Below are 19,917 nucleotides of genomic sequence, written 5' to 3'. Positions count from 1 at the left end.
TATTTAAGATAGACAGCTGAGATTTGTAGTGAAGCATCCAGTACATATTTTGTTTGGTCTGTTAGATATCATGCTTCAAAAGACATAAGCACACTTTTTAGGAAGGTTTTGTGATTATCTTTGATTTATTGCACATTGTCTCGCTATATTTTTTGACAACTAAACATCTGCCCTATAACACACAATGTCTGTTTTACCATACATGATTTGTTTATGCTTCAATACTTATGGATGTCATAATAAATTTGTAAATACAGTGTATAATCGAGATAACTACTTGGCCCCAATGCTGGTGACTTTTTTCGTCTGCTAGTAAATTGTTTTCTGCTCTTTTGTATATATTTTCGACATTATTATCTGAAAAGACCCCCTCTTTACCCCCTCAATTTTTTTTACCTTAATGTTGTCATCCTTGATTTTATATATTTATATATTTTTTTTTCAGGTATTGATTGATGCGATGCGGCTAACCCGCCCCTTAGCGGCTCTGTTACTTATTATCACCTCACATGTAACAGTATCTTATTCCGCAGAACAAGAGCACCAACATCATGACAGAACAAAACGAGGAGGTAACTAAAATTCCTAATCTCTGTGTTACCTATCAATTACCTTATACGGTCGAGGTTGCGGTCCATGACACTCTAATGTCAGGTCTAGCAACCAAGGATAACTAAGGAAAGCCAAATCTTTCCTTTTCTGGATTTCTAGCTTTATTAATACCTATCAGACAACCAACTCTTTGATGCACGATCATTGTCTAGAAGTCGTAACTGTTTTCTCTAGATAATAAAACAAATAATTAAAGATTAATTATAGTTTTGTTTACCCAAGGTGCCAAATACACTTGCGAACAAAATAGCGTTTCATTTTTTTTTACTTTTTGTGGAAAATGTTTTATATTACGGCACGAGCCACAATTTTTAAGTATAACTCAAAATCGGTTTTAATCCGACATAAATCAGAGGTGAAATCATGTATATCTATTAATTTCAGTTCCCTCACTGCCCGACTACTTTGAGAGGCGGGTGAAGCCAAGAATACAGGGTGGTGTCGGTCTTGTCAAGACAGCTGGGGGCGTTGTCAGGTATATAGATAGATAGATAGAGACGCAGGAAGCCAAGAATACAGGGTGGTGTCGGTCTTGTCAAGACAGCTGGGGGCGTTGTCAGGTATATAGATAGATAGATAGAGACGCAGGAAGCCAAGAATACAGGGAGGTGTCGGTCTTGTCAAGACAGCTGGGGGTGTTGTCAGGTATATAGATAGATAGATAAAGACGCAGGAAGCCAAGAATACAGGGAGGTGTCGGTCTTGTCAAGACAGCTGGGGGCGGTGTCAGGTATATAGATAGATAGATAGAGACGCAGGAAGCCAATAATACAGGGAGGTGTCGGTCTTGTCAAGACAGCTGGGGGCGTTGTCAGGTATATAGATAGATAGATAGATAGAGACGCAGGAAGCCAAGAATACAGGGAGGTGTCGGTCTTGTCAAGACAGCTGGGGGCGTGGTCAGGTATATAGATAGATAGAGACGCAGGAAGCCAAGAATACAGGGTGGTGTCGGTCTTGTCAAGACAGCTGGGGGCGTGGTCAGGTATATATATAGATAGATAGATAGAGGTGGGTGAAGCCAAGAATACAGGGAGGTGTCGGTCTTGTCAAGACAGCTGGAGGCGTTGTCAGGTATATATATAGATAGATTGATAGAGGTGGGGAAAGTTTACAGGGAGGTATCGGTCTTGTCAAGATAAAAAATTCTCTACAAGGGCTAGGTCTCGAGCTGTAGTGCTCTGGAGAGGTGGGTAGATTCTAAATTCAATATTGTTTTCTCATTGACATTGCTTGAGCGTGAATTGGGTTATTTTTTAATAGTTTTTGATCAAAACTTTAGGGTTTATATTTAAAAAAGTGAAGTGATTAGTTTCTTCAACACCATTTAGATAGATAGATTAATATAAAGATAATACAAAATATCTAATAAATTTCCTACTTAATTTGATAAATATAAAATTATTAAGAATCAAAGTGTAAATTTGAGAAAATTTTCTAGCACTTTTCTTTAGAAATGTGAAAAATTTAGATTTGATAGTGCAAAAATGCTCTTACAATACTGACAATATTAGATTTTAGCTTATTCTGTAGATCACTTATTATAGCACAGTGCGTATGAAGGTGCTTTGACTTTTGTGTCAGAACTTAAATTGGGACATAGTGCATTTCATTACCCTAGGTAAGGTAACTTCATTACACTTTTCAATAAAATCTAAAATGCAGCCGTTTTTTGAGAAAATTAAATTTGAAAATTTCAAGTTCATTTTTCATCCACTAGGAGTTACCGCATAATCCTAACGAAAAGCAAAGATTATTTATTTAAAATTTTGAACAAGTTTGCTTTCATAAAGTTCTTCATAAAACCACTTCTGAAGTGAGTTAATTAATGTCTTTTTTATCAGTTGCTTTGCTAAGGTCACGGAAATTCAGCCTTAAATAAATCATATAAAGAGATTTTATGACAGACTTTATAAAAGCAAAGTTGTTCAAAAATTTAAATAAATAACCTTTGCTTTTCTTGTCATGATTATGCGGTAACTCCTAGTGGATGAAAATTGAACTAGAAATTTTCAAATTTAATTTTCTCAAAAACGGCTGCATTTTAGATTTTATTGAAAAGTAAAATGAAGTTACCTAACCTAGGTTAACCTAGGTTCTGACACAAACGTCAAAGCACCTTCATATATACGCACTGTGTATAGATTTTAGAAGAACAATAGCAGGGGGAAAATATACTTATAGAGTCTACAGACTGTGTAGATACTGTAGAGTCTACACATAGTAGAATAGAGTCTAGTTTGTTCGGAAAATAAAACGAACATCACTTAAACTGATTTTTCAAAAAGTTTGAACTTTGACGTAAACACCTTTATTGCGGATATTCATAGAGTTTTATTCATATTCAAATGACTCTCAAATTCTCAGGGAAACTGTGATAGGACAAGGGCCGATACATTTAACTTTGAATGAAATTTCTATTTATAAATTCTACCCTTGATATATTGTAAATTGTTAGGGGTAAGATTATGTTGTTGATTAATTGATTCCCTTACTCCCTGAAAATTTTACAGTTCCCATTTCAATTTATAAGGTGAACAGTAATGTAATTTAATTTTTGTACAATTTTTCTTTTAGTTTTCGTTCATTGATCATACAATTTGACAATTTAATACATATTTTTACATACTTTTTTATTTAAAAGGATAGCACAATGAACGATAAATTGTACATCCTCAAACAAAATTACCCTACATGTAGATTACAATTATTGGTGGATATATTTTGACACTGCTGGATTGCTCAAACCAATCAAGATTAGATAAACGTCTCAAAAGTGTTTAATCTTACGAATAAAACAACATTGTGAACCAGGATAATTAACAGTCCAATGTCCCTGTCTTGATCACTCTTTTTAGTAAAGTCTCATTTTAGTATCTACTCTTTTATATGTCTTTTAAATTTTCATACTTTAATTTTATTTTTAAAAGTCCAACCAACTTCCATAAAGACAAATTCATTTATTGTTAGAAAATATAACAAAAATATTATAATAACAAGGAAGACAACCTTCGGCAAAAAAAATCTACTCAAAAAAAGCAATAAAAATAACATCCTTTCCAGTCTTAAATGGACGGACTGACGGTAAAATGTTGAAATATTTTATATATTTGATAGAACTAATAATATTCTTTGATTTACTTTTAACGAACAGACGAACATTTGAAATTAAAGATTGATTTTTTACAGAAATATCCTTTTTTACAGAGCTTGTAACATCATAACTATTTGTCAGACAACATATTTTTTTTGGAACTTAGACAAAGTAGCTTTGGACAAAGTAGCCTCGGGACAAAGTAGCCTCTAGGACAAAGTAGCCTCTGGACGTTTTCTTAAGAAAAGTAGCCTCATAAGGAAAATACATAGGTGGTATAGAAATTCGTGGATTTTACAATTTTTAGGTTAGGTTAGGTTAAAGGCTAGGGGGCCGAGCGCCTGCGGCTAGGCAGACCAGGGGGCCGAGCGCTGCGGCTATGACTTTATTAATAGTAGAGGCTACTTTCCATAGAAGGCTATTTTCAAGTAAATGTTCTGAGGCTACTTTGTCCCAGAGGCTACTTTGTCCGGAGGCTGCTTTGACCGAGGCTACTTTGTCCAAGATCCTTTCTTTAGTTTATTAATTGTAAGAATTAGGTTTATGGGTTTATGGACAAAATGTAGTTATTTATACAGTTGCTAACCCATATTTCCAGGCTATACAGCATAATATTAGACTTCAGACTATCGATCCTTTTTCATATACTAGCGGCTATGCCTCTAGAAGCCACTAGGGGCACTTGAGGAGGGGAGAGATGAATTCGACTAACCCCCTCACTTGTAATTTTTTTAGGTTTTTTTAGTTTGACAATGAACTAATGTATATCTCCATTGATGATACACAAAAGTACCCCCAACTAATTAAAATTCATTAAAAAGTTGTTAAGCCAATGAATAAGAAAACGTTAAAATACAAAACTTTGAGGACTAATATAATGATAAAAGGCCCATTGTCCCTTTTCTTACAGGATTTTTTTGATTAAATATTTAATGATTACATATTTATGAATGGTACAGGAACTTGATTTTTATATCCAGGAAGGAAGGGGACAATAGGCTGTTTATAACACTTGTCCCCAAAGTTTTATAATTACGTTTTCTTATTCCACTTAACAACTTTGGGTACTTTGTTTTTATTTTTGATTGGTTGGTTTATTAAGAACCCTGGTTTTTAGCTCTATTAGCGAATGCACTTCATTTATGATATAGTGTTTTACACATATTTGCAAAAAAAATTCTAGGATAAAGAAAAGTAGAGCACGGCTGACAAATATGCTAAAAAAGTGCGCCAATCATGGGTTGGTGGGTAGACTACCCCTAAAAAACAACGCTTGTAGATTTATCTGTAGAGTAGACATAAGGAGAAAGGAATTATATATTTAGTAGATACTTATTGTAACTATCGTAACATAAAATTGCTAACGTCTGTCTAAAGGTACTACTTTTAAAAAGACAAAATGAGTCATATGTATTAGCAAACGCTATAATAATAATAATATAATATCTTGATAGAGTAAGTTATTTGTGTAGATACGGTACAGACAGTCAGATTAAGTAAATTACAAAGTTGTAACGCTACACATAAATTTTAAAAAATCATATCATGAAATGAAAACGAAATAGCGGGTTCGTCGTAATTTCACAGTAGCTTTTGACAAGTTAATTTAGGTTATTTAGGTTAGGTAAATGTTAATGATTTCCCTGCGCGGTTAGGAAATTGTCCCCGCAGGGTTAGAGCCACCCGCAGTGGCTAGAAATAGCATAAGAGCTACTGTGAAAAAAACGACGAAACCCGCTACTTCGTTTTCTGGTTTTCTATCCATTATCCATAGAATCTAAGATTCAACTATTAGTAAGCTTTTCTTCTTTAGATCTTCATTATATAATCAAATTAATTTTGTTATCATAATCTTATTATATAATTTGCTCTTAAACAAAAATTGATTATGCTTAAATTATAGCATTTTTTTACAATTATGAACAATAAGAATAATAAGAATTGTAATTATTAAAAAGTTGCTAAAATCTTAATATTCTATATTAGATTTTGATATTTATTTCTTTATATAATAGTTATCAAAAGATTAATCAAATTTAGTAGCGAAGCTTCTATATAAAAGGCTCGTATGCATGTAATATCAATCTTACATCTGAACCGATTCTCCTTTACAATGTAGCTTATCATAGGTCCTAGGAAGGTTTATAATTTTTTTGGGAAAGGATACCACCACCCCTTCAAAAGAAATCTTCCCTAGAAAAGAAATACCAAAAAAGTGCCACCAGGCGCTGCCACTGTTTGACTTACTAAGTTTCAAGGGTCCTGAAACTTTTTCTTTTTAATTTACCATTTAAAAGGTAAGCTTTTTATAGGTCCGAAGAAGGTTTAAGAAAGTATACCTCCAACAACCCAATATAGTTCGCATTTACGAAAAACTTTTCATCTCAAACTGTAAGTGAAATTTGAGGGCTGTCTTCCCACCTCCCCTTCCTTTAAGTGTCATAAAGTAATAAAGGCCTTTAGCCGCAAGTAATATAATAAATAATGGTACCTTACTGCTTAGCTGTTCCTGGTTTATTAAGATTCAAACAAAATAAAAGAAGAAGGATCTAAAAATATTTATTTATTTACTGGATTTATTTGAATAGATAGACAACAAAAGAACTAATAAATAAATCAAATTAAATAAAAATATTAGGTTTGGGAAATTCAACATTTTAGAAAGTTGTAATAACTATGTAAAAAACATTCTTGAGTAGCAAATAAAAAAATGGATGGACGAACGGATGAAATGATTGGCACTAGTTGTAGAGTAGACTTTAACAAAAGTTTTTTTTTGATTTCTTTGGCCTTATATGTTTAAGTTGTAATATGCAGAAGAGCTAAAAACCTGCATATTGCTGAGAAATTGTTAAAACCGTTATCTGTTGATCTTTTAGATGACTGGCGCTAGTTAGCCAGTAGAGATAGAGAGCTTAAATTTTGTACATGTACATAACTTTTTAGGTCAGGAGAAGAATTGAATTAGAAAAAGTGTATTTTGAGTAACACGTCTAATGCTATAATACAACTATAGACATTAAGGAATAACAAAGTAAAGGGTAACAAGGATGACAACATCCATTAAAGCGAAGCACTGAAACGGAAGGACAAACGGACATTAACATTTGTAAACTGTCTGAAACTGAATAATCAGAATATAAAAGTATCGAATAAGTCGAAGCAAAATTGTACATAATTTGTTGAAAAACTGCTTGATACAGGATAATGTTTATGGACATACTTACATTTTTAGGACTTGATTATAGAGTTACTTCGTTTATACTATTGTTCTTTGTTGTCCCAAGAATCAATATACAAAAAATCAGATCAAACGGAAAATTAGATCACATAAAAATTTGTTTTTAAAAAAGTAGAAAAATCAACAGGTTTAAAATGGACGTACGGACATTCTGGTAATAATTATATAGAGTTGCTACGCTTTCTAACTCGTACCTAACTACTACAGGAATCATTCTAAATTCCGGTTTTGATTCAGCGGAAATAAATCGGATTTGGAGCCATGCTGAAGATTTATATTCCTTTATCCAGCGTACTTGTCTCCAGGGAGGTAAGGTACATTGAACTGTAAATTGATATAATACCTAAAATTTTATATTAAGTTTATCATATCTTATACGTTGACTTTTGAGTAATTTAATTAAATATTTATTGGTTGGTTACAAACTAATAGTGTCCAAACTTTTTAACAAAAAATTAACCAACAGAAGGAGTATTTTTGATTATCAATTTATCGTCCATTGTCTTATCCCTTAAGATCCCTGACCTGTCTCGCATAAATTTCCGTTCTTCCTGAATACATTCAGCTTATCAAACAAATATTTCGTACAAAATTTCATATTTAGACTTTTTATACAACAGTTTTAGTATGGGAAGAGTATTTTTTGTAGCAGATTCTCTACAAATAACTAGTGATGTATGTCTTTTAGGCTCCTTATGCAACAAATTTGTAAAGGTACTATGTCAGTAGAAAAAGACTATTTAACTGAACTGCGAGGCTGAACTGAAGCTTTTTATACTGCCTATAAAATATGACTTTATTCTGGCATACCATTGGTCAATTAAAATGTATACTGGCCTGCAATTCGTAATTTAGTTTGTGTATTGGCATGTGTGACGTTATTTTTACAGGCACTATACAAAGCTTCCTTTGTAATTTATTATCTATCATATGCAGAGAGGGAGGGGACAATGGATTTTAAATAATAATGTTAACAAAATTTTGTAAATTATTTTTCGCAATCGTTGGTTTAAAACTGTAGGTGCTCTATTAAGTCTTGATTGGTTGGTTCAAACAAGAAAACAATTTAACTGTGTGTATGGTAGATTTAATTCTAAATATTACACACGTCTAAAGGGTTGCAGAAAAAATTTATATTCTATCCTTCCTTTTTGAACCTATATAGCTGAGTAGAATATATATAGTAGAATATATATCTTTACAATAGAACATAGAAAAAAATATGAAGACAAAAAAATCAATATAATATTACCTACTTAAATATAATTTCTTTTCAAGTCTCGAAAAGATTTTAACTGAAAAAAATACTTCCTGTCCTTCTATTTTAACCTATCAAAAATATAAGTTTGTATATCTTATTTTTTAGACAACAATGACTATAATAATATGCAGAATGATACATTTTGTTTAAATAATAATTGTTTTTACAGAAAAATTGTCATTGTCTTTGTCTATCATGAATAGTAAAGATAAAAAACGTGTTTTGATTTATTTATGATGTAAAACAAGTATACTTATGTCACCAAAATTATAATATTGGGGGTGGCCTCAAGTTCTTTCTCAAGAATATAATGGATTAAGACAATAACAGTAAAATTAATGTAAATCTCCAATGATTATACACAGAATTATCCCTTCTGTAGATTGCAGTTGGTGGTTGAAATGTTTGGAAACTCAACCAACCATTCAAAATTTAAGTTATTGTTTCTACACTGCAATTAGAGGCTCGAAAAACTGTCAATTTAGCTTGCTAACATAGTTTATTAGTCCATTCGTCAATCCAGTAGGAGGGGATGTGATGGGGTAATAGGGGTGGACTGGGGGAAATCATCTTTTTAGCCAGCTGCTATTTTAACTTTATAAGAAAACATGAAAATCTGGTGTAAGATCCAACTATAATATATCCATTATTCTAAAACAGACAAATACGTTATTAATATTTATATTTTACTTTAGGGAACGCTTTATGCCTGCAATCCTAGATTCAGCTTTAACTCTAGGTAATCTTTTAGCCCTCTTACTGGTAATTCAAAAATCTTCACAAACACTTTATATTGATTTCTTCTTTGCAGGGGCCTTTCCGTTAAAGGATTCTTCCATTATAAAACAAAACCAATATAAAACATAACTAATTTTTACCATTTAAGATCGGCCCTTCTTTATAGTGCCTATAAAAAAGGGAATGAATATAAAATTCTTTATTCTAATCAATGTCATTTGGGATACTTCGCCCAAAAAGTTTTTTAAATCTTTTTTATAGGAACTATAAAGATCTTCATATAAATTGAAACTTGTAATTTCTTTAAATGAAATTAAATAACATGACATTTCATGATTAGGAAATGCTGGAGTTACAGCAGTATCACAGCTCCACAGAGCAGCACAGCCTGTTGTCAGGTAAAGATTTTAGTAGCTACTCTATAAATCATTTTGTCTGTCCGTCCGTAACGCCATGGGGAAATGAGATTTAATCAGTTTTTGTTATCCGCTGGATTAAAACCAGTTCTGGACCATACTGAAAATCATGAATCGGATCGTATCAAAATGAATTTTACATGAATATAAAAATAAATATTATGACTTTGATCCCTGTTTGATTGTCCTGTGCCGTTTTTCCCCCTTAGGCCCAACAAAACTTGAATTAGTTTTACAGTTTATAATTTTACTATCCGCGTACAACTGTCTATGGTGTAATGCGATAAATAACTATTCTCAGATATCACAATCGACGACGCTTCAACGGTGGTTTTAGAAGAGATCAATATCAAAGTATTTTTTGTTTAATTTGTACTACAAAATGTTTAAACTGACATATAATTCAAATTTTAGTGAATCAGCTGCGCATTTTAAGCATTCATATGATGAACACATAGCACCAGGTATATTTTTTATTCTAGTGATTTTAACTTTTCCATCATTTTATTTTTTGTCGTTCTTTTTATGGCCCAAAGAAACTGTAGAACAATGGCCTCAAAAAGTTGATTTCTTTTGATTTACAATTTTTGGCTTAGCTTGGTATCAGACAATTATTTCTAGTTGTTTTTCGAAACAATTGGATGTCAAAGTAATAGAAAGTATGTATGACTGTCAGGATGGAATTTTGCTTATTATATCCATTTTTCAATTGATTTTCAATTGTTTTTCTAAAGGCGTTATTAAATGATTCCCAGCCATCCAGTGCATTATTTAGACCTGACAAAAATATGATGTATTTCTGTTGCGTTACTTGGAAATTTTTAAATTATTTGCTCTAGTGTCTTTATTTATGAACATTGACAGACAAACTGCTTTTAAGTTTGAGTATTTGACCAAAAAATCAATTAATTCTTTTTCATTTTTTAGGTGTCGCAGCAAGTGTGAGTACTTTAGGGCAAGGTGCCAAAGAGGCGACAGACAAGATGTCTGTGGCGATACTTGGACATGAGACACATAGCAGGTAATTACATACATATCAAGACAGATAAGATGTCTGTGGCGATACTTGGACATGAGACACATAGCAGGTAATTACATATATATCAGGACAGACAAGATGTCTGTGGAGATACTTGGACATGAGACACATAGCAGGTAATTACATACATATATATCAAGACAGATAAGATGTCTGTGGCGATACTTGGACATGAGACACATAGCAGGTAATTACATATATAACAGGACAGACAAGATGTCTGTGGCGATACTTGGACATGAGACACATAGCAGGTAATTACATATATATCAGGACAGACAAGATGTCTGTGGAGATACTTGGACATGAGACACATAGCAGGTAATTACATACATATATATCAAGACAGATAAGATGTCTGTGGCGATACTTGGACATGAGACACATAGCAGGTAATTACATATATAACAGGACAGACAAGATGTCTGTGGCGATACTTGGACATGAGACACATAGCAGGTAATTACATATATAACAGGACAGACAAGATGTCTGTGGCGATACTTGGACATGAGACACATAGCAGGTAATTACATACATATCAAGACAGATAATATGTCTGTGGAGATACTTGGACATGAGACACATAGCAGGTAATTACATATATATCAAGACTAGAACAGTACTTCTCTTATTTGCACAAAATAGTAAAATAATGATTTGGGTTTTTAAAAGTATGATTAAAACTACAAGCATATATTGTCCATTTCAAAATTCCAATTCTTAAGCAAATGTAAGCTTAATAAATATATTATGTATGTACCCAAGAAAAAAGCACCTAATTTTACAATTTGATCTTATTTGTTATAAAATTTTAATGATTATTTAAATTTTATCTCTTAAGATAAAAAGGAGAAGTTTTATTTCTAACGTCAATACGTCTCTCATAAGTTTATTAATCTAATACATTTTAAAGAACAAACAGGCACAAAGCTGTAAAAACACCTTTACTGTTCTTTTTATTAGTTTTCCAGCCTAAAACAATGAATGGAAAAAAGAATGTGTGTATTTATATTGTACACATTCAGTTACGAGATTGAAACAAATTTTTATTCTTGTAGAAATTTGTTAGATTAATTTTATTACTAGTAGAAGACGTTTGCTGTTTTTATTTTCTGCATAGGTATTTTGTAAAGCTTTTCACCCTCAATCAATGGTAGTGGGTGAGGGGGGTGCTGTCAAGTAGTTCTGCAAACGCTGAAATTTATATTTTGTATTTTAAAGTAAAAAGGACCAAAAAACAAAGGTTGTTAAATAATTAGGAGAAGAAGCAATATGTGACTTTGACTGACTTGTAGCCAGAAATTCATTATTAAACAGGGGACAAGCACAAAAAAAATGTTAGCCTTTTAGCTCTAAGCTTTTAGTTGCTAAGAGATTTTTAAATATTACTAGAAGCTGCACCCCTAGCAAATAGGCACTGCGAATTTTAAAAGAAAAAAAGTTGACCCTCAAAATTTCACCTTAAAGTGATACTTTTCTAATAGTTTATAGTTCACTAACTCGTAAGCAGTAAGAATTCAAATCCATTAAGTCCCTTCTAACGAGATATTGGCAACTTTTTGCACACATTTTTGCAAACGGCAATTATTTCCTATATTTGAAGTTTTGGATAATAACATTTTCATAAAAGTTTTCAGTTATAATCATTTAAGATCCATTGTTGAGAAAAAATAACTGAAAAAATGTGTTTCCATGCAAAATAAGCTTAAAATCTAATGATTTTAAATATTTGCGATTTAATGGTAAAAAAGAATATTTTTTGCTTTTTGATAGCCTGAATATGTTTAATTTTGTTTTTTATATAATCTATTCTTTGAAAAGACATGCATATTCTTGCAGATTTAAAAAAAAATTTAAAAATCAAAAATCGAAATTAATCCAAATTTATCTATAGCCCTTGAAAAATACTTTTGATATTTTTAACCTATATAATCAATAAAATCAATGAAAAATAAAAAAGTTTTATAAAACAAACTTTTGGAAAAGGTTTAAGATAACTTCATAAAATTAGCATTTAAGTAGGATATTTTTCTTCTCTATTTTAAAAATGCAAATTAAACATAGTTAACGAATATTTAATTAGCAAGAATAGTAATAAAATATTTCAATAACTACTTAAACCTTTTTGTGGCTATGTTATTTATTTAAACAGAAAATCTATTTTGTCAGAATTATAAAAATAATGAAATATTTTCAAACAAGCTTGCAAAATAAACGTAATTTTATCAAACTTCCTCACATTCTTTAGAAGATATTGTTGTAAAATATTAATTATTAAAATAAAATCTTTAATTTACAATGTTTAAAACACCTAAAAGTAAATTCTAAGCAAAATTAGATTTATTATCTAGATTTAGAGTAGCTGCGCTACTTAAAAAAACATCTAGTATTGAAACCTACAGCTGATCAAAAATCAATAGTCATAAATTGGTGGTTTACAGATATCTAAACATATATATACACCTTACAGATTTATTTTTAAGATGGAATGTAAAGAATATTATACGAGATGTCATTTAGTCAAATTTTAAACAAAATAATTTTCATTAATTCATTAACAAAAAATAATGTTATAAATTTAAACTCACAAAGAGACTATTGTGTATTTTAATATCATGTTCTTTCTGCAATCTAAATCAAAACAAACTCTTTCTCTCATTCAAGTCAGGGATGAGTTTAGTACCAAAAAAAATAAAACATGTTGAAATACTTTTGATTTAATTTGATATTATTGTATAATTTTTCTTTTATATATAATTTAAGAAATATATTTATAAAATATTTACCTGTCATAAAGACGACATATAAAAACAACATCCTTATAAGGAAATTAAAATCTATTTTCAAAATTTTCAAATTCATTTTATGCTTAAGAAGGGACGAGAAGGAATTGAAATTCAACATTAACTTGTTATTTTGCTTGTATATTTATCATATTTGTTTACAGTTTATTGGTAAAGTTTGGTAATACTTTATTTCGAGTCTATGCCATTGTGTAGGGGTATGAGATAAGTAAAATAGACCAGACCATTTGAACGACAAACAAAAAAACCTACTACTTGATATAATAAGACTGTGGTAAACATTACAATTTGATGCAATTTTTTACTTTTTTTGAAGGAAATGTTTTTTTTTCTGTTCCATATAAAATTGGTTTAAACCTCCATACTGACTTATGTAGATAGAGAAATAAAACTAATAAAAAAGTATGTTTTGTTTCTTTTTCCTAGAATCCTAGGTTTGAAAGCTAGATACGTATGTTGATGTGCTGAAGAGCAAACATTATGGACACCTTTTCGCGGATATTAATTTTCGAAGCCATACTAGAAAAAGATATAAAAGACTACTCTTTTATCATTATAGGGAAGCTTGTTATTAGCAGGTTTTAATCTATTTAGGGAATAATGTCAACCCCAAAACTTGCCTCTGTAGTAAAATAAGTTTACCTATTTGGTAGATAGACATATCTGCTTGCTATTATTTATTGTTATAGATATGTGACCTATTAGTCTCAAGGGATAGAACAATGGACGATAACTTGATGTTGAGTCCAAATGTTATTAAAAATCAACTATATGTAGGTTTCAATTATTTGTTGAAAAGTTTAGACTTCTTCAGTTTGTAACACCAATGATGAATTGGCCCAAAGTTTTGAAGCCTACAAATTAGAGAAACTGTTTATACAACTTTGGGTACAAGTAAAATTTACGATTCAATTTAATTTCCCTCCATTATTATCATATGAAATAAAGTAGTTTTTTTTTATCTGCAGCTTAAGATGTCGATAACTACTGAACTGACCGAGTTCTCCATATTTTGGAATCATATAATAGGTCCCTGGATGGTTTTAGGCCTTTTAATTTTAGTATCTAAGTTTGGTGTTAGGCTATTTTCCTACTCTTCTAACGCAAAAACAGAGCTACTAGATACTAGGAGCGGAGCAGCTAGTATGCTTATAATGTACCTTAATTATTGTCTCATTTTCTATTTTACAAAATCTCTATCTTTTATTTTCTGTGTTTAGCTGTGTTATAAATCTGTGCTCTTTAATATTTATTCTTTTTTTTTAGGGGGTGTTTATACAAAATTATGAACAGATTGACAGACAAAAATCCTATCATATATAGAATAAAATGTTTTTTTTTGTCTGAAGCTTAAGATCTCAATAACTACTAAACTGATTGGTTTCTCTATCTTAAGTAATACACATTGGTTCTGTGAATTTCAAGACTATTTCCTTTTCAAATTAAAGCTAGTGGTATTAAGCTATTTTTCTATCCACTAACTGCCCCTTAAAATGATTAGATGAATTATTGATCAGCTCCACTCTAAAAAAACTACATCTTCCACTTATTATGAAAATTGAATAGAACTTACTACTTTTGTTTTGCAGTTTTGTAAGAATATTTTTGCTTTATTTGTGATTTATGTGAGTTATTTACCATACCTAGATATTGTTCTAGGGACTGGTATTCAAACATTTTTCATTTCTTATGTTCTTTGACAGAAATTTAAACTTTTTTTGTGGTTTACCTTAAAGTGCCTCTGAATGCACACGAACCAATAATGTAGAAAAAAACGTATTTAACCCCCAATTTTTTAAATATAAAACCCTTGTTTCTTTCCCGGGTAATATCCTTTCATACTTTTTATACCTAAACTGCATCTCTATTAATATAAATAATCCCTTTATTTAAAGTTACATTCTAAATAACTTCAATGTTAAAAGTGTTCTTATTCTAATAATTTAAATAAAGTTTTTATGATTTATACGACTTCGTTTTATTGGGTGATATCCTCCTTGTTTTCTGTTATGCACATCTTATTTTCTATTACTTTATATAAACCATTTTTTCTTGTAAGCTATATATTACATTCTTTTGTATGTATATTTATAAAAAACTACGCCATACATGGGACGTTAAAAAGGTATCTAGACCCATAATATAGGATTAGAGTAAAACACTAGAGGGAGAAAGGGTTAAATAACTGTATCTCCCCATCTCAAATTTCCTTCTTGGTCATTGAAAATCAACCAATGGTGTTGCTTATATTAACACAGCCAAGTAGCAGAAAATAATTTAGAAGTAGCCGAAATAGGTTTAAGAACAAATGAAAGGAGGTAGTTGTCTGTATATACATCTATACTATAGATCTGTTAATATAGGGATCGTGATTACTTTTATATATTACCCAGAGAAGGAGGAGACAAAGAGCACTACATTAGTATCCAAAGGTCTATAAACACTGTCTTTGATACGTTTGCTTTAAAAACTTGTAATGCTGCCATGAACTCTTGATTGGTTGATTATAAATAGCAGCAGAGCATAAACTTTTCAACCAATAATTGTAATCTTCAAAAGAATAATTTTGGTAATGTATATCAACCAATAGGCCAGTGTCAAGGATCAGAAGGGATAAGACAATGGACAATAAAATAATGTACATACCTAACTATGATTAACCAAAGTACCCCTTCTTTAGATAGAAATAATTGGTTGACTAGTTTACTGCCAAATGTTCCCTTCCTAAATGATAGTTTAGACTATGAAATATAAAAATTGTAAGAACTAATAAAAAAGAGAAATGTTTTATATTGTAGAGATTTTGTATTTTGGTGTGCGATAACTTCTGTATAAAACACGACATCTTTAATTCTCTCTATACGTCCACAAGTCCGTCAATCTGTAATATTAATAAAGCGTTACTTATTGCTATATTTTACAAAGAATTTAAGAAATAATGTTTGTGACTGTTTGTTAACAGGGATTTTTGATGTATAATATAAAAGATTATTTCCGGCTCAGCTCTATAAATTAAGATATTATTTCTAATTGCTAATGTACCCTTTCTAAATGTTAGATTATTTTGTTTGCAACATCTTCAACATTTCAAAATAATAAGTACAAGGGCAAAATAGATATTAATATTGTACCATAATAATTTCAAACATTTTAGCATGCACAGGGTGTTGCTATAATGATTTAACCTTCGAGGGGAGTGAAAAAAGGAAACCCTTTCCTACCGAATTTCAATTTTAAGGAAGGGGTTGACAACAGCCCCTATACCCCCATCTACAGGCTCATGTTTTATATAATTTTACTGTGGCCAATATGTTTTTTGCTATAATGATAACATTGATATTATTCTAATTGTTTGTTTAGCTGTATATGATAATCGATATACTTTTGTTATTCCTTAGTATTTTAATTTTGGCAATAGTATAATTTGTTTCGTTTTTTATTCGTAAATGAAGTTTTACTTTGTATTTTGCGTTATTTATGAGGATACTTAGTATTTATTTATTATCGGGAAAATACAATTTATTTCATATTTCAGACTCTTATATCGCAATTGCGCAGCTACTATAAAGTGAACTTATTATGGCATATCGTCATAATACTCCAGTATTGATAAGAGATAGTTATTTTTTATTGACTTTTTTTTCATTTACCTGCAGTGCCCAACAATGCCGGGGTTCTTGGTATTAAATTTAACCCAACCTAACCTTATTTTTAAAAAAAACTATCATTATTTGTTTCAGTTTACTTCAAAATAGGGGTGGAAAGATTTTCTGTGGTCGAATAAGCACTTTAAAGGAAACCGCCTTACAATTGCCAGTTCATTATTTAGACTACAAATACACTCACCTAAAAGCGATTTGTGAATGAATTTTCTTCCAAATTTTTCAAATGAAAGCTTACTTATTTGTTTTTTTTATAGTTGAAGTTTGCTTTTATAACTCAACATTTAGAGTTGCCTAAACCTTAATTATTCTTATGCTAATTTTGTTTATATTTACATTATATTTTTACATTACCTAGATTACCTCGTACGGGCGGGATTGCAGTACCGGACCTTATCGACTTGATGTACTGTCCAGGTCCTGGTCCAGCAATCCAGGAGAACTAAGGATGACTAACGCACCCTTTTCTGTCCAAACACCCAAGGATATTAGGCTAAGTAACATCCATCAGACAACCAACTCTCTGTGATGCACGACCTTTGTCTGAGAAGTCCCAACTGTGCATGGTAACGAGTTGCGCCTGTTTTGGGCCAAGGCATTCCCCCTACTCTAACTATTTATGTCGCGCATCTGACATAGCAGCAGTAGGAACCATTTTCAACGTCTTTAGTTATGACGCGGTGTCGGCCCGAGATTCGATCCTATCACCTTCCCGACGACGAGCGGATGCGCTACGTGTTGAGCCACGGTCGCGGGTTTATATATTTTTACATATTCGAGTGTGGCATTTGAGGGGATTACTGTATCATAAAGATAATAATCTAATGCTTTCTTTGTGGCCTTGTTTAGTGAAGAATTATAATTATAAGGGAACAATGTTGATAACATGCATAAAAGTACAGCTCAACAATCAAACAACCAATAAAACAATCATAGAGTAGCCTTCCATTTAACATTAAAGAAGCTGAACATTATTAAAGGTTTTGAACAAAAATTTTATGAAAAATTGTAGCAATATATCTGAAATAAATACATAATGGCAAATATGGTCAATCTTTTAAAACTTATATAATATCATCCCTGTATAAGATGCTGTTCTTAAAAAAATGTGTCAAATCGTTCTAAGAATCAATATTCCAAAAGATTATACTTATACTAACATATCATAATACATATTTTAAAAACTAAAAAAATCATCATGCTTAAAATTGACTTTCTGGTAATAATTACAATGTTGCTTAGATGCTATGAGTATTGATGCAAAAAATATGACGTAACAAAAAAAATTAGCCAATGAGAGGCCGTTATTGACCAATGGTAAAATTTATAGTGGCCTCTCATTGGCTAATTTTTTTGTTACTTCATATTTTTTTGCACCAATACTCACAGCATCTGTTGCTTACTTTGGTAATACGATTTATTTATACTTTATCATTTATGCATTTGCATATTATAGACCTGCATATCTACACACATACGCACACACACACACACACCTATACTACAACAAATACACAAAGGCACTAAAAGAATTTTATTTATATAAACCTTTACTTTCTATCCCTATCAAATATCAAGTATCAACAAGCGGATCAATTTTATTTAGGGGAGATACATCTTATAAGGATTATTTTATAGGCGTAGCTTCTCTACTACCAAGTATGTTTAATAACAACAAGATTATATTCTACAGTATCTGTACACAGTCTAGATTACACAGTATTCCTTGTATATACAAGACATTCCTCACCTAAACTAACTAACCTTGAATTTTTTTTTCAAGGGAATTTGAAATGTAAAGCGATAATGGGCCGATGGGAGAGTACAAAAAAGGATTACCAACTCATCAATAGAAGCATAAATAATCGAAGAGAATATTTAAAATAAAAGTTGTCCTAAGTGCCCCAATCTATTTTCTGTTAATATCTTTTATTTTGAAAACTAGTAAACATATGTCTATATTAAAAATACCTTTGGTCGTCCTGATAAAATGTAGGGTTGGATTGTTTTGTGCCTGTGCAATGCTCAAGCCTTCTTTTTTGCATAACAATTGCTATACAATTTTTACTGCTTAAATTTCCTTCGCAAATAAAAGGTTTAGTGTTTCTACGATGATGCCAAAATTTAATTCCAGATTTTTTTTAATGCTAGAAATAAATTGTTTTCGTTAGATCTGAGTATTTTCAGTAAGGGCCTGAGGAAGACGGACAGGCATGAAGAGTTAGATATTATTATATTTTTTTGTATTATAGATGTTATGCACATTTTGTGCTAAAAAAGTGTTTTCTCTAGTTGGACTGTACAAATTGTTAAACCTGAAGGCCTTTCTTCTCAAAGGACATGCATCTTCTATATACAAACAAGACTCAAAATGTCCACACATAAGATAATCATTCAGATTTATATAGGGTTGGACAACCCAATCTGTCCCGATTTTGTATCACTTTTGAAAAGTGCGATTCCTGTGACGTCATATAAAAAGGGAAGGGGGGAAGAAAATCTCTTCCCTTTTCTCCCATCTCTTTTGAAGAGATTTTCTTCCCCCCTTCCCTTTTTCTTTCCCAAAACGTATATGACGTAACTGGAATCGCACTTTTCAAAGTGATACAAAATCGGGACAGATTGGGTTGTGTCAAGTGAGTTATAGAGTATGTAGATGATAACAATTTTAATTAATTATGAAAGTTAAAGATAACTAATCCCAATATTCTCTTAGCAATAACAGCAAAATCAGTTGCTTAATAAGCTCTATATATGTCTGACTATCTGTATGTCTATTTAGGATGGCTGAGACGCTAGGAGCAGTTGGTACAATTGCAAGATATTTGACTGGTATCAATGGATCTGCGTCTGGTCAAGACAACAGCAGAATAGAAGAGTATAAGGTTTGTTTAATTTAATTTCTGGAGTTTTGAACTACCACCCCCATCTCCCTCTAGGGTTTTTACTTCTAATTTTAGTTGTGTTATAGTCACAGGTAAAAAATTTCTTTTCAAATACAACAAATATACAACTGTGAGTAAATCCTTTTTTTGGCATTTGTCCGC

The 19,917-nt window shown here is 31.2% G+C and overlaps 1 protein-coding gene across 1 annotated transcript in view; it reads left to right on the top strand.

Moving 5' to 3' along the window:
• LOC145326491 (uncharacterized) overlaps positions 1–19,917 on the top strand; it is a 68,056-nt gene that overhangs the window by 37,797 nt on the left and 10,342 nt on the right. Inside the window, exons 3-9 of the mRNA XM_080169863.1 lie at positions 446–572; positions 997–1,087; positions 8,904–8,947; positions 9,287–9,344; positions 9,777–9,826; positions 10,290–10,383; positions 19,653–19,755. Of these exons, the coding sequence (XP_080025989.1) occupies positions 446–572; positions 997–1,087; positions 8,904–8,947; positions 9,287–9,344; positions 9,777–9,826; positions 10,290–10,383; positions 19,653–19,755 (567 nt within the window). The remainder of the gene's footprint in view (positions 1–445; positions 573–996; positions 1,088–8,903; positions 8,948–9,286; positions 9,345–9,776; positions 9,827–10,289; positions 10,384–19,652; positions 19,756–19,917) is intronic.

This window comes from Acartia tonsa, chromosome 8, assembly GCF_053477335.1.
Source record: "Acartia tonsa isolate MP-2025a chromosome 8, ASM5347733v1, whole genome shotgun sequence".
In the NCBI taxonomy this organism is placed as follows: domain Eukaryota; kingdom Metazoa; phylum Arthropoda; class Copepoda; order Calanoida; family Acartiidae; genus Acartia; species Acartia tonsa.
Note: the sequence above shows the minus strand (reverse complement) of the source record. Positions and strands in the feature narration are given on the sequence as shown.